A 13,208-nucleotide genomic window follows, 5' to 3' on the forward strand; every position below is an offset into this window, starting at 1 on the left:
GTACACGTCATTCTCGTCTCACAACCATCCGATCATCGGAGGCTCTTACGGGAGGAGAAACACACGCGCGTGGGTCGCGCGATCAATTGATGACGCCAACGATTCGCCGCGTGAATTCTTCGTCGTATACGCGCGTCGTGCGGCAAATGCAGAAACCGGAGACTCGCTATCGCATCCGCCGGCGTGAAACGGAGGCGCAATTTATCACCTCCGGTTCTCTCACTTACGTTTCACTAGCTCGTTCCGTTGGCCCTGGGCGCGAGGAGAGAAACGTCGCCGCGTGCTCTGCGATCGTGTCGCGCGGCGGCCGCCCGGGCGAACGGCTACAGCGGAATGGACGCGTCGCGAGGCGAGCGAATCGCGAGGCGGCGCGGCACGCGCGCTCGGCCAATCGCGGCGCCCGGCTGCACTCGTCGCTTCGATCCGCGCGATCGACGGAGTGAAGTTGCTCGAGGGGCGAACGCGGCTACGTTCAAGCGACGCGTGGAATAATTCGCGAACGGGCGTCGAGACTGTCGAGGCGAGGCGCGAGCGCTCCTCCGGTCGACGCTGCGCGCGCGAGATTCTTCGCGAGTGCGCTCGGGTATCCGGAGCGCGCGTAAACAAGCCGCGAGTCACGGCCTGCGATGTATCGAGGTGACGCACGCACGAGAGTCACCGATGCGTCAACACGTGAAGCTAAGCGCTTATCGGAGCGCATGTGGGGAAGACGCGCACGCTCCGACGTACGCGTAAATTTGCGTATCGTCGCACGAATGGCTGCGCGCCACCCTCTTCTGCAGAGGGACAAGATAGCCGACGATCCCCGATAGATAACATATTTCTGTGCACGTGTCGCTCGATATTGACCGGCGTCACTTTGAAAGTGTCCCTGTACGGATTTAGGTTCGACGGGTATACTTGAAAAACAAAACACACACACACACACACAATGCAGGATTCAATGCGACGCGATCTAAATAAAGCCTTGTGTCCACGATTCAGGAACTGCGTCCAGGTTCCAGTTCCAAGAAATGTGCGACCAATCGACCTGTACCTTCTACGGAAAAGCCGCAAGTTGATTGGCTGCGCGTTTCTTGGAACTAGAACGTGGACACAGTTCTTGGAACGTGGACACGAGGCTTCAAAGCCTTCAGGAACTGTGTCCAGGTTCCAGTTCCAAGAAGTGTGCGACCAATCGACCTGTACCTTCTACGGAAAAGCTGCAAGTTGATTGGCTGCGCATTTCTTGGAACCAGAACTTGGACACAGTTCTTGTATCGTGGACACAAGGCTTTAACAGTTCCGTCTTGCAACTCCACGAACCTCCTTCATTAGCACTACCGTGGGGAATTTCCTTACGTGTGTGCGTACAGGGTGTCCCGTAGTTTTTTTTTAAATCAATATTATCTTGGGCAGGTGGAACGGATTGAAATGAACAAAACAGTCCCACGCCGTATGCGAATGTACCTTTCCCCCCTCCCCCTCCTCCTCCGCTCTCGCTCTTTGTGTGCGTCTCGGTTCCTTTCACCCGATTCACCCGTGATCGCGGGCCACGACGCGAAGAAAGGAAAACGGCGCGTCGCGTTCCGCGAAACAGTGCTCGCACGTGGACGATAGTTCCTAAGGGTAGGCGGGGGAACGTGTGGCGTAGGGCGTGCGAGGTACCTACCTTCTTCTCGGAGTACTCGCGACGAAACGTACGATCACTCCGGCGACGACTCCTACGGCACTGCGCTCGTTGGTGTGACGCGCGTGGCACTGAGCGCGATTGGTCGAGGAGGCGCGACACAGCTGCGAACCGCGGACGTACCGGCCGGCGCAGACTCGCTCCCCGTCGATCCCGTGAAAATCCATACCGTGCGACTGACCGCCACGCACCGCGCCGCGCCGCACTAATTACACGGGGACGCGAGGGACCGAGGTCCCTCGCGCTGCGTGCAACATGCATAATGCAAAGTATTCGCACGAGCGCGTAGATTAGACGGGGAGGGGGAAAAAAAGCTCGGCAGACCCTCGGAACCTCGCGTGAAAAAAAAAGAAAAGAAACGACGTCGGACGAGAGAGAACGAGTCCGCCGACTTTGCGTGGTTGAGACGCGAATCACCGATTGGCGCCGTTAAATAATAAATGTACTCGCCGAACGAGCTTATTCGCTGGGTTGTCGCGCGTGTTGCGCAATACACGCGTGCTCCGGATGAGAAAACGAAAGGGGAAACTTGGAGCGATTCTTTAAGGGAGTTTCCTCCCACTTCGACATCAACTTTGCGCCGCCGTCTCGAATCTATGAAGTCGCTGATTAATCTTGAACCAAAATTAGCCCCTTCTCGTCTGCGCAAAACCTTTTTACTCGATATTTCTTCCCGAGCTCGATGTCTTTCTGACAGTCGACTTTTACAGTCGACGTGCATTTTGTAACGAGTCCGTTCGCGACCGTAAGCGCGCATTTACGGATGTACGATTAATTAAACTACTCGAAAATAGGCGAACGCCCGCGAAATAACGTACATTTTCACTCGCATCTTGTTTCACCATTTTATTCTACGCCTACATTGTGTAAATATGATATTTGCGCAAGCGAAACTCGTAATTACTTATTCTCGCCGTTCGCTACAGCTCTCGTGGGCTCTAATTGAAACTGTAATTAAAATTAAATTCACCGCCCCAGGCGTTTCTCGCGCGTAGATACCGAACGTCCGTTTTTGAAATTCATTCGGGACTCGATCGCGTTCTTCCTCCAATTTGTCTCAATTAGACGTCCGCTAGCTTAATCCCCGCTCGTAGCTACCTAACTGTGCGCTTTCTTCCCTCGTCACACATTTTTCAGTCAAAATCGGAGTCACTGTCCTTGCGTCAATCGGTTTCGGTCGCCGGCACTCGAAGACGCGAGGATCTCGTTCATCTCGTCAACAAGATCTCGCCGTAGTGACTTTTCTCCATCCGCAACGGGCTCGGTGTCCTCCCGGCGCATCGCGCGTCCTAATTGAAATCAAAATCGCTCTCCGTGTTCGAGACATTGCGCTCGATCGTCGTGTCCGTGTCGGAATCCAGCAGGGACTTGATCACGTCCCTCTTCTTCCTCGGCTGACCCGCCCCGTTAACGGCGTCCCCGTCCGCGTCCGGCTTGCGCTCCGACTCCGGATCCGCTTGTCTCGGCGTGGCCTCCTCCGTCTCCGGCTTCTCCGCGCGATCCCCGGCAGCGTCGTCGCGCTGCTCCTCCTTGTACTCCTGCTCGTACGCGGTGTCGTACGTCTGATTGGCATCGTAGGGGAGTTGCTCGGTGTAATCGTACGCCTGATTATCCGGACTGTTCTCGTATCCTTGATTAGGGTCGTACTGCTGGCCGGGATCCCCGTAGCCTTGATTGGGGTCGTAGCCGTAGTCGTACGCTTGATTCGGGTCCTGCTCGTACTGCGCGTTGGAATAGTCCTGGTACTGCTGATCCTCGGGATACTGCTCGTACTGACTATCCACGTACTCGACGTATTCCTGGCCCTCCTGGGCGTATCCTTGATCAGCGTATCTCTCGTACTCCTCGTTACCAGCTTCGTACGGGATGTTCGGGTCGTAATATTGCTGATTCGGATCCTGCTGCTCGTACTGCTGCACTTGACTCGGATCCTCAAGGTATCCCTGCTCGACGCTGTACCCGCTGTCTTTCACCGCGCCTTCGCGTCGCTCGTCGACCCGAAGCTCCGTCGTCTCGTCCCCTTTTCTTCCATCACCTCCGTTCGGCTCGCCAACAAGTGCCTCACCTGGCTGCGAGGTGATCTCAGCCTCACCGGCTGGCTGTTGACTCGGAACTTTAGAAGGCACGTTCTCCGCGACCTCGATAGAAGCTGTTTGGTTTTGCCCCTCGATCTCACTCGCCTCGCTTGAGTCCAACCTTGTCGTTTCCACTTCCGAACGAGGAGGCGCGTTCTCCACTTGGTCATTCACGCCGCTCTGCTCGATGAATCGTGACGAATCGCCCGACTCGCTCGCGACTTCCTCTCTGATCCTGTCCACCGTGTCTTCGGCGTCTCTTGCCGCCGCTCGGTCCCCATCGGAATCGTCCAAATGCAACTCGCGAACTTGCTTCTGCACACTCGCGAGATCCCACGGCGCCAGTTCCTCGGCGGCGTCGAGGAGATTCTCGATATTTGACTCTTCACCAGTTACAAGATCGAGCCGCTTCTCCTCGAGCGCATTCCTCGGATCGTCACTCGCGGCTGTTTCCTCATTCGCGTTGTCTTTCTTCGCAGCAGATGCTTCCCGATCGCGCTCTCGCGACCCGGCCGACGCATCCGCATTATTCCAGTTCTCCCTCGCAATTTTCGTGTCCCCGCGCGGCCGCTCCAATTTCGCCGAGCGTGTCGCAACGTCATCTCTAATTTCGCTTCTCACCGATGTCGCGCGGCCTTCAGCCTCGCGTTTCCCTTTCAATTCCGACGCGTCGCTCTCGCGCCGTCTAATTCCGTCCTCGACCTCCGTGGGCGAGCTAACGCTGCCGCTTTGCCCGGCCGAATCTCGCGCAACCTCCTTCAGATTCGCCGTCCTGGACGCGAGGTCGCTAGCCAACGCCAGGATCTTGCCCATCTCCTCGGGCACCCGCTCCTTCCTCGCCCGGTCCTCGGCCGGCAGCTCCAGAGCGTCCTCCGACAGGGAGACATTCAGCAAGTCGCCGCTGGTGTTCTGCTCGTGGTCCAGCTCATCCAAGCTCTGCGCGCCGTGCTCCCGATGGAGTTTCCGAATGTTGCTGATATATCGATCCAGTTCGTTCTCCACCAGCGCTGTCATGTCGTTCTCGTCCAGATTAGCGTTGTCCACTCCCGAAGGGATCGGCGGTCGGCAAGGCGTCCTGGCAATCTCGGCTTTGCCCCACAACAAGCGTTCGTTGCGCCTGATCAGACCGTCTAAGTCGTCGCTGGTGATGGAACGAGTGGACCCTTCGTCGTCAGATCTCTGCGCACTCGGCAGGACGTAGTCCATGTATCCCGGCAGCGGGCCGATTTCGTTAGCGACATTCACGCTGGCTCCCGTTCGATACGTGCTCGATTTCCCGGTCACCAAAGTTGGCCCCACAGCCGCGGCGTCGGACGGATCGTATTCTCCCCTCTGTAATCGCGGGTCGGACAGCAATATATTGGCGTCGTGATACTGCAGTAATGTTAAAGGGTCGAACTGACGTGGCGCAGGCACGTTCCGCGACGCGTCTCCAACGGGGAACCGCGCGGTCGCCGAGAGACCGGGCGCGGCCCGCGCCGATTCCACATGCTCCCTAAAGAATCGGTTAACAGGTACAGCTTGGGACCGCGTGTCGTCGGGAGGTGCCACTGGCAAAACCGGCGCGTCCGCGTACGAGATGCTAATGTCCGGAATATGCTGAAGACTGCGAGGCGCGCTTTTGTCGTAATTGGAAGGTATCCGTAGATATTGATGAGCGTTCGGCAAGGGAGCGTAAACATACGATCCGCGTGGGACACTCGTCTGACGATGATCGACATCGAGGGTTGCACCTATTGGCGCAGCCGTCAAGACTGGTGGAGGATTATTTAACGAGGCGTCCACGGCAATTTGATCGTGGAACCTGGACGCGGCTCTTGGCTGACTCGGCTGGGGATCAGGCGCCCCCTGATGCATCCGCGGTGACGAAACACTTCTCGTTTCCGCGGGCGCTAAATCGGGATGTGCCATCGCAACGGTTTTCCTCGTCGTGTATTTATCCTCATTCTGGCTGGCGATGCCACTGTCCCCGGTGACGCTACCGGGTGGCCGGTGATTGGCATAAGCGCGAAGTAAATAAGCCTCGTACTGTTTCTGGAAAACAGTCAACATTCACGCTCGTTAAGGTAGAACAAATCGATGTGGAACAATAGAGTTGTTCTCTTGCATTTATATACGTCTCGTTGCGCGATTATAAAGAACCGCCGACGTGCAGAATGGACTGAGTGTGAGCGTAAAGCCCGTATCAGACTACAGACTCCCGACTCTAACTCGACTACTGACTCGGACTCCCGACTATAATTCATTTGGAGTATTAAGTTAATTGCATTCTACATATATTAATAAATCGATCTTAGAAACGGATAAAGATAGTAATTTTGTTGGCTGTAATTCTTTTTATTTCGCAGCAATTCGTTATTTTATTCCAACGCAATGAATTTAATATTACCATGTCAAAAAAATAGCAAATAACAATAAAGCAATTTCTCGATAGAGTAATTAAAAATTCCCCGATTGAAAAAATAATGAACACTCACTCGGAGAACATTGAGTCTGTCTTTTTTCGCGCTTATCAGCGCGAGTTTGTTCATAACTCCATCCAGTGCCGCGAGAAGCTTGTGATTCCTCTCATCCCTCGTGCGTTGCTCTTCCAGATATTGTATGTACCTCATGCGCAACCGATTTATACAGATGTCGTGTCTGAAATAAAAAGAAAAAGCATCGAACTACCATCGGGTGGCAACTCCAAGAATAATATCCTGACTAAAAAGACGCTTTCTTGTATTTTTCTGTCATTATATTTAGAGGAAAGTCCTCCATTATGAGATAGGTTTCTAATAAGAGATAGCAGGTTCTCGATACCCAAATTCAATCACAAATTTTTTTGCAACGATTACACAATCTATGAAAGAATTTTTCACTAAACAGACTTCGCTCCAAGAGCACTAAATTCATGGTGGGGTCAACAGAAGTTGCCTATTAATTCAACAGAAACCTCCGCTATCTCATATTTTGTAAATTGCAATTAAAAAGTCAACAAATTAAGATTATGCGTTGCATTAGGTACTTCATGTATGTATATTTTCTTTTTTAAAAATATTTTTACGTTTGTACGTAGAGTGGTACACACATGCCCAAAGAGTTAGGATATCGATTGAGGAGTAAATACGACTCCCTCGCGATCGAGGAAACCACTTTCGTGACCTCGATGGCGTAAGGTCACCGAGGTCTTCGCGACAATATGTCGTTGACGCAACACCATTAAAAACGGAGACGCGCGCTATCGTGCGGCATGAAATATACGAACATTTTTATTCCTATATTCGCGATCGATGAGACGCTCGGATGTCTCGGCCAGACACGAATCGAGACGCGTAAACAACGAGAGGGAGAGGAATTCGCGTCGTCCCGACCGCGAAGATATGCCGAACGGGAATGGGATTGCGCCCGCGGCGTTTATTGATCGTGACATTCCGCAGAAACTGGACTACCACTGGATCGATATCGAGTATTTCAGGTGTAATTTCTCTAGCATCGTTGCTAAATGTTAGAATGTCGTTAGAAATGTTGGAAGAGTTACGGATGAAGCCAGGAAACCCACAGACCCACAAAAAAAGAAAGTGTCTTGCACTGGCGATCTGACTAGGCTGTTCTTCTGTATTTTGAGTCGCTGATTACGACTTTGACGTCAGAATCGCACCACCACAATTTTTACTAATCTCAAAAATAGAAAAAATATCAGTGCATTATAACTGTGAATCGGTGAATATTCACTGTTTTCAGTGATAAGTCACTGATTGACTTTTAGAGAGCACGTTTGAATGTTAAGATTACCAAAAAAAAAAAACCGGTAACGTGGTGGAGCAATTTTGACGTCAGATTCGTAATCAGCGACTCAAAATAGATAAGAATAGTCTAGTTAGATTCCCAGCACAGGGTACTTTTATTTTTTTCGCGGGCTTGTGTAAGAAATGTGTAATAATTAGATTGCATTAAATTATAAACATACAAAGTAATGTTTAGGACAGTACTCATAGTCAGATCTTATGTTTAAGATAGTCTTTAGATACTCCATTGCCAATAAAATGTTCCATACAACATCTTAAAACAAACTTAAGGCCCCGTATAAGAAATGTGTACTAATTAGATTGCATTAAATTATCAGACCCGTATCAGACTACGGATTGAGATTGAGATTAGATTGAAACTTGACCAATCAGAGTAAAGTTTACCAATATCAAGCTTCATAAATTTTATACAAATATATAGCGAACTTCACTACGATCAACTATGAATTAATTTCACTATGATTACAATAGCGTGTCACGTTGTAACCCGGACTTCTCTGTTTCAAATTTAAATGCGCCAGTACGCGACAAGACGAAAAGTTGGAATTCTCGGATGCCCGAACGGGCGGAGACTCACTCACCTGCTACGAGACTCCCGCATGAGCACGTTGAATCGCTCCTCCAGTCGTATCCTCTCCTCCTCGCTGGAAAATTGGCGACGTTATCGACAATCGTGGCCCCGCGATAGTCCGCGCGCTCGCGCGATTATTCCGCGAGCGGTATACTTGCCTCTTCCGCAGCTTCTCCTGGAGCTCGAACATCCGCTTGTAATAATCGTGGCCGTCGTAAAGCGGTGCCATGCTGCGCGCCATTCAGAGGTGAAAAAGTCGAAGGGCGATCGTGCGCGCCGAGGCGATCGACGCACGACCGATTCAAATGCTTCGCGCGACGGAAGCTCGGACTCGCGTACGGTGCGACTCGAGAGACGACGGAGTCTTGCGGCGCCGATAATCGTGACTCGAGCAATTAAGCATCTCTAAAAAGGGATGGTAAAAAGAATAATGCAAACCGCGCACAAATGCGTTTTTATTATCTTCCCGCAGTTGTCTAGCAATCCCCAAGAACCTCAAATCACGTTAACTTTCCCGAAAGAAATATGAGCCCCGTAAGATGAAAGAAAGGGTGGAAGAAATACGAAGCGTGCAAAGTTTTGACAAAAATAAAGAAATACAGGAGGTTCCTAGAAGCGAGGATTATGCGAAGAAATATTAAAACGAATGAAAGTCGTTGGAGAACGTGGAATATTGAAATCATAAAAACGTTGCTAAAAGAAAATCGAAGACATGTCGCAGACAAAGAAAAAAAGGGACGGGATTAAAGACTCAACTTGATTCGATTCGAACGACACGTACCTTTAAACTTGAAAATGACCAAATAAGCTCGAGTCAAACGGAGACTAAATTATTAGGACGAGAGGTCGAGTGTTTTGGCGGAAATATTTTACTGAAAATACAATGATACTTTACTGAAATGTATTTAAAAATTTTTCTCAATTAACCCGGTTTCATTATCACTTCATCAATATTTAAAAAAAACAGTGAAAAATTATTACAAAAATTTTGTATTTAAAAGTAACCCAGTTTTTAGTTAAATTCAGTAATTTTATATCTAATAGTTCACACACACAGTTTTTTATTATTTTTCAACGTGTATTTTAACTTTCCTTATATTGTACAGTGTTATATTGAATTTTATGAGAAAAATTATGCTTCTTTTCGATGTACATTCAGTAATTTTTTAATAACTTTCACTTTTCGATTTCATATTATTTTCAGCAAAATATTTCTATCAGGTCGTGTGTCGCGAGTACCCTCGAATTACCCCGAATTACCCGCGCGCGATCGCGGTAGCGATGCGACGATAACGAAACGAACACTCGGTGCTCAAGTCCGATATGCGGCCTCCCAGGGCGAGGAAACGATCCTTCGTCATGCCGACGCGGCGAGCAACTGTCGCGGTCGAATCGTCGAGCCCGCCGTGGCAGGTCGGGGCTGTTTCAGCGGGTAAACACGCAGGTGTTACGTTCCCTACCCCCTTTATGCCGAGCAAATTCGTGCGACCAAGCAGCGGCCGTTTAACTTGGATTTCACGATATTACGAAATGGGCCCGCGTTCTTCGCCACGTGTGGGCTCGTACCCGCATGATGATCATCTCTTATCTGTACCAGTCGTGATTTTTCGTACTTAAAAAGAACTCGTACTCGAATCTTCGTACCACTAATACAAAACTGATACAATAGATTCATGTGAAACAATAAGAAGTTAAATTGCCAATTTCTTCTTTACCAGGCACCTTTTTCCTCCAATCTTAACAGTTAGTTAAACACCTAATTTCACAGAAGGTGAACGTTTCAATGTTTAGTTCGTTAAATTTTAAGATTCACAGCAATTTTTGTTAAGTCCGAGCTTAATTCTTCTGTTCTTAACGCAAGATGGTCTTTGGAGTTGGACCAAAATGGATTCATCGCTGATTATCGCATCATTGAATATTATTCTTCGAGCCTTTTTATCCTAAATTTCATTTTGCGATAAAATCCGATGCGAATTAAAAAGTAGAGACCAAATTGAAACTTTTGGCACTCCTACGTAATTCCGACGTCACTCGCAATGCCCGCAAGTATATCGCAATCGATAAAAGTCACATTGCAGTAGTTAGCGACGAAATATAACTAATTTCCATCGATCGAGCGTGAAAGGATACGCTTAAGAATGCAATTTGCGGCGCATTCTCTATGCGGCCACGTCGCGTGCTAGTTGCAAATTTTCTCCTAGATATCGTACGCCCCAACCCCCAACCTTCCAGTTAGTTGATTCACCTTGATAAAAGCGAAATAAGAGAAGGCGCGCAACTGTGTATGTGCGTGTGTATGTGTGCGAGCGAACACATCGTGCCGCATTAATAAATGAGGTCCACGTTGTTATTTATTAACTACATTAAAGAGTACATGTATAATTCTGCGTTTCTAGAGGGTAGACACGTTTTTGCTTCCTATTTGTAAATAATTACAAAACTGGTAACGAATGGATAATTCCTAGAGATTTAGAGATTCTTCCCTATTTTCGTGTCACGGACACGCGCACACGTACACATATTCCTTCGCGGATCCTCATGCCACCTTTCTATACCTAGCGCGCAAATGCTCCGTCAGCTCGGGTGTCTTCGACGTCGCCATGTAGAAGACGAGCTCCAAGTAGTCACCGTTGCGTCTGTACACTCGACGCGTCTGTCGTGGGGAAAGGGAAAAAATCGAATAAATAATCGATACACTTACTTAATTATCAACGCGCTAGATTTTTGCGGTGGAAACGCGAGACCGTACCTCTGTCAAAGTCGGAAAAGACGGTATCGATGCGTCCGTCGTGAGTATATTGGTGCTCTTTAATTCGACCGCGGTACCGTTGTCGTCGTTCACCAGATTACCCTGCTCGACGGTAAACAGACCTATGTTGTCGATCAGACTGAGAGCGATCTTCTTGGTTCCCGGTATGATCTGCAGGAAGCCGGTCTCCCGATGCAGCGGCACCCCCGTTTCCGGATGCCAGCTCTGCGCGACGTAGTTGAACAACGGCTGACCTATGGACGTAATGTTGATCTGGTCGTAGTAGTTGAAGGGCTTGATGGTCGGATACGTGCCCACTGCGGGCTCGTCCGTAATCCACGTGCCCTCCAACCAGGTCAGCACGTGCAGCAGCTCGTGCAGCGGTAATATGCTCATAAGCATCTTTGCAGCTAGTTGTAGCCTGTTGTAGCTAGCGGTCGGACAATCCGGCAAGGCTTTTAATCGCGTCCTTCACGTAACTTACACACCGCAAGCCGCACTCGACACTGAACTCGCAGCACGAGACTTCCGGTATTTTATACCTTTGAATCATCCTCGAATTTATAATACGAAGCTGTACGCTACCACGTGACGCTCTGCAACGTTACCGAACCGCTCGACACTTATCTCGCAACGGAAATCGTAATCGCCATCGGAAAAAAACATACGCTTCATGTATCATTAAATAATGTCTGTCCTTTTCAACGCCTATTGAGTTTTCGTCTTTCCTCCTTCTCCCTCCGACGTTTAATTATATATACACGTTTCGAGCAAGTAGAAAACGTAATATTACGCAGTCATAATATACGTACAAAAAGCAGGCCTCAAGCTATTACATAACGAACAATGAATAAGTTTTAAAGGCCACTTCATGGAATCTGTGATCTATAATGGCATTGCTAATAATAGTTTAGTCATGCAACGGATGCTCATACAATCGCAGTAGATTATCAAATAATGAATTGATTTGACATGTACATACTTTTTCTGCCGTTTTAACATTTTATTAACGCGTGCCACTTGCAAAATCATAATCACAACCAGTAAATCCCGATCTACAATGTGTTCTTTGCGTCTAGAAATTTGTAGCCGCGATAAATACATCTAAAGAACTTATGCAAGTTGATAAATGGTACATTGTACATCGTACAATCGTATGCTGTCGACAAATTTTCGACGCGTTTTGATTTGCTTATATAAAGCAGAATGTTTCTAGACGCAAAGAGCACATTGTAATCTGGCTGAAAAATTGAAATTAACAAATATTGCCCTTCACACCTCTTTTACCATCTTTTAAACCCTTCGCTCGCTTTCACGTACTTCGCTCGTAAGTGTTCGGTCAATACTGGAGTATTCGACGTCGCCATGTAAAGCACATATTCCAAACAATTATCGTGGAGCTTAAATTCCCTGCGCACCTACCGTCAAGTTCAATTACGTTATTTCAATTGTGCAATCAAGCTGTTATCTACTTGGCAAAAGCCAACCGAGTTACAGGTTGATAAAATTTAGTAAGTACCTGAGTAACGTGGGGCATCTTCGCTCCTTCCATCCTGGTTATATCAGTACTGTTAAAAGTAACAGCATTGTCGAATGTTTCGCCACATTCAATGGTCGTCAGGCCAAAACTATGCGCCGAGATAAGAGTTACCTGACCAGTTGCCGGGTTCACCTTCACAAAGCCTGTCTCCCGATGCATCGGCTTCCTCAAGTCCAAGGCATAGCTCTGCGCGGTATAGTTGAACATGGGTTGCCCCATGGACGTGAAGCTCAACTCCTCGTAATAGTTGAAATCTTGAATCGTCGGGTACTTGCCATCGCCCTGACCCTCCAATAGCCACGTTCCCTCCAGCCAGGCCAGCGGTCCTAGTGCCTCGTGCAATGGCATAGATGCCATGTTTCCACTGTATTATTTTCTGTATTCTGGATGTATGTACCAGGCGGGTGTATCAGCCGGATAAGTTAACTTGTCCTTCCAGGTGTTCTCTTCAATTCCAACTTTGAATCGAGAATTTGTGGACTCGACGAGATATAACCTGTAATCACGTGTAATTGCGATCACTAGGATATAGACACTACTTTTTCTAACTTTTTCTTAGGAAAATTAAATATATCTCCGATGCGGCAAATAAGCCACGATTCTCACCCTGTCGAGTGCGTTACCTTTATATATCGTACAGCTGATACTTCAATAGGCAGATAATTCCGAGAACGGGTCTCTCTACCCTGTCTTGCCCTGTAAAACGTTTCGTTCTTAAATCAGCCCTTAAATTTTGTAATACAGACGGGTAGAGGAAAAGTCCTCTATTATGAGGTAGGTTTCTAAAGCCTTGTGTCCACGATCCAAGAACTGTGT

The 13,208-nt window shown here is 48.5% G+C and overlaps 4 protein-coding genes across 7 annotated transcripts in view; all 4 read right to left on the reverse strand.

Annotated features, from left to right (window-relative positions):
* LOC105560233 (AMP deaminase 2) overlaps positions 1-1,851 on the reverse strand; it is a 42,293-nt gene extending 40,442 nt beyond the window's left edge. For 3 of the 4 annotated variants that reach the window (XM_012009157.1, XM_012009156.1, XM_012009155.1), the window contains exon 1: positions 1,652-1,851. In XM_012009157.1, the coding sequence (XP_011864547.1) occupies positions 1,652-1,836 (185 nt within the window). In that variant the 5' untranslated portion in view covers positions 1,837-1,851. Of the gene's footprint in view, positions 1-227; positions 308-1,651 lie in introns of those variants that run through there. The other variant, XM_012009158.1, reaches the window with a different exon arrangement.
* Positions 1,852-2,500: 649 nt separating this feature from the next.
* LOC105560234 lies at positions 2,501-8,783 on the reverse strand. The gene is made up of 4 exons (XM_012009164.1): positions 8,262-8,783; positions 8,114-8,176; positions 6,222-6,384; positions 2,501-5,778 (listed from the first exon to the last, which is right to left on the reverse strand). Exons 1-4 carry the CDS (start codon positions 8,342-8,344, stop codon positions 2,959-2,961), a joined length of 3,129 nt encoding a protein of 1,042 aa, XP_011864554.1. The 5' UTR covers positions 8,345-8,783; the 3' UTR covers positions 2,501-2,958.
* Positions 8,784-10,399: 1,616 nt separating this feature from the next.
* On the reverse strand, positions 10,400-11,749 carry LOC105560235 (THAP domain-containing protein 4-like). Its single transcript, XM_012009165.1, has 2 exons — positions 10,853-11,749; positions 10,400-10,756 (listed from the first exon to the last, which is right to left on the reverse strand). Exons 1-2 carry the CDS (start codon positions 11,252-11,254, stop codon positions 10,640-10,642), a joined length of 519 nt encoding a protein of 172 aa, XP_011864555.1. The 5' UTR covers positions 11,255-11,749; the 3' UTR covers positions 10,400-10,639.
* Positions 11,750-11,831: 82 nt separating this feature from the next.
* Positions 11,832-13,208, reverse strand: part of LOC105560237 (THAP domain-containing protein 4-like) — a 3,190-nt gene continuing 1,813 nt past the window's right edge. The window contains exons 2-4 of the mRNA XM_012009167.1: positions 13,016-13,088; positions 12,372-12,888; positions 11,832-12,270 (exon numbers count right to left, since the gene is read on the reverse strand). Coding sequence (XP_011864557.1) covers positions 12,136-12,270; positions 12,372-12,749 — 513 coding nt within the window. The 5' untranslated portion in view covers positions 12,750-12,888; positions 13,016-13,088 and the 3' untranslated portion in view covers positions 11,832-12,135. The remainder of the gene's footprint in view (positions 12,271-12,371; positions 12,889-13,015; positions 13,089-13,208) is intronic.

Source organism: Vollenhovia emeryi, unplaced genomic scaffold (assembly GCF_000949405.1).
Source record: "Vollenhovia emeryi isolate VEMERY1.0 unplaced genomic scaffold, V.emery_V1.0 DF939235.1, whole genome shotgun sequence".
Lineage (NCBI taxonomy): Eukaryota > Metazoa > Arthropoda > Insecta > Hymenoptera > Formicidae > Vollenhovia > Vollenhovia emeryi.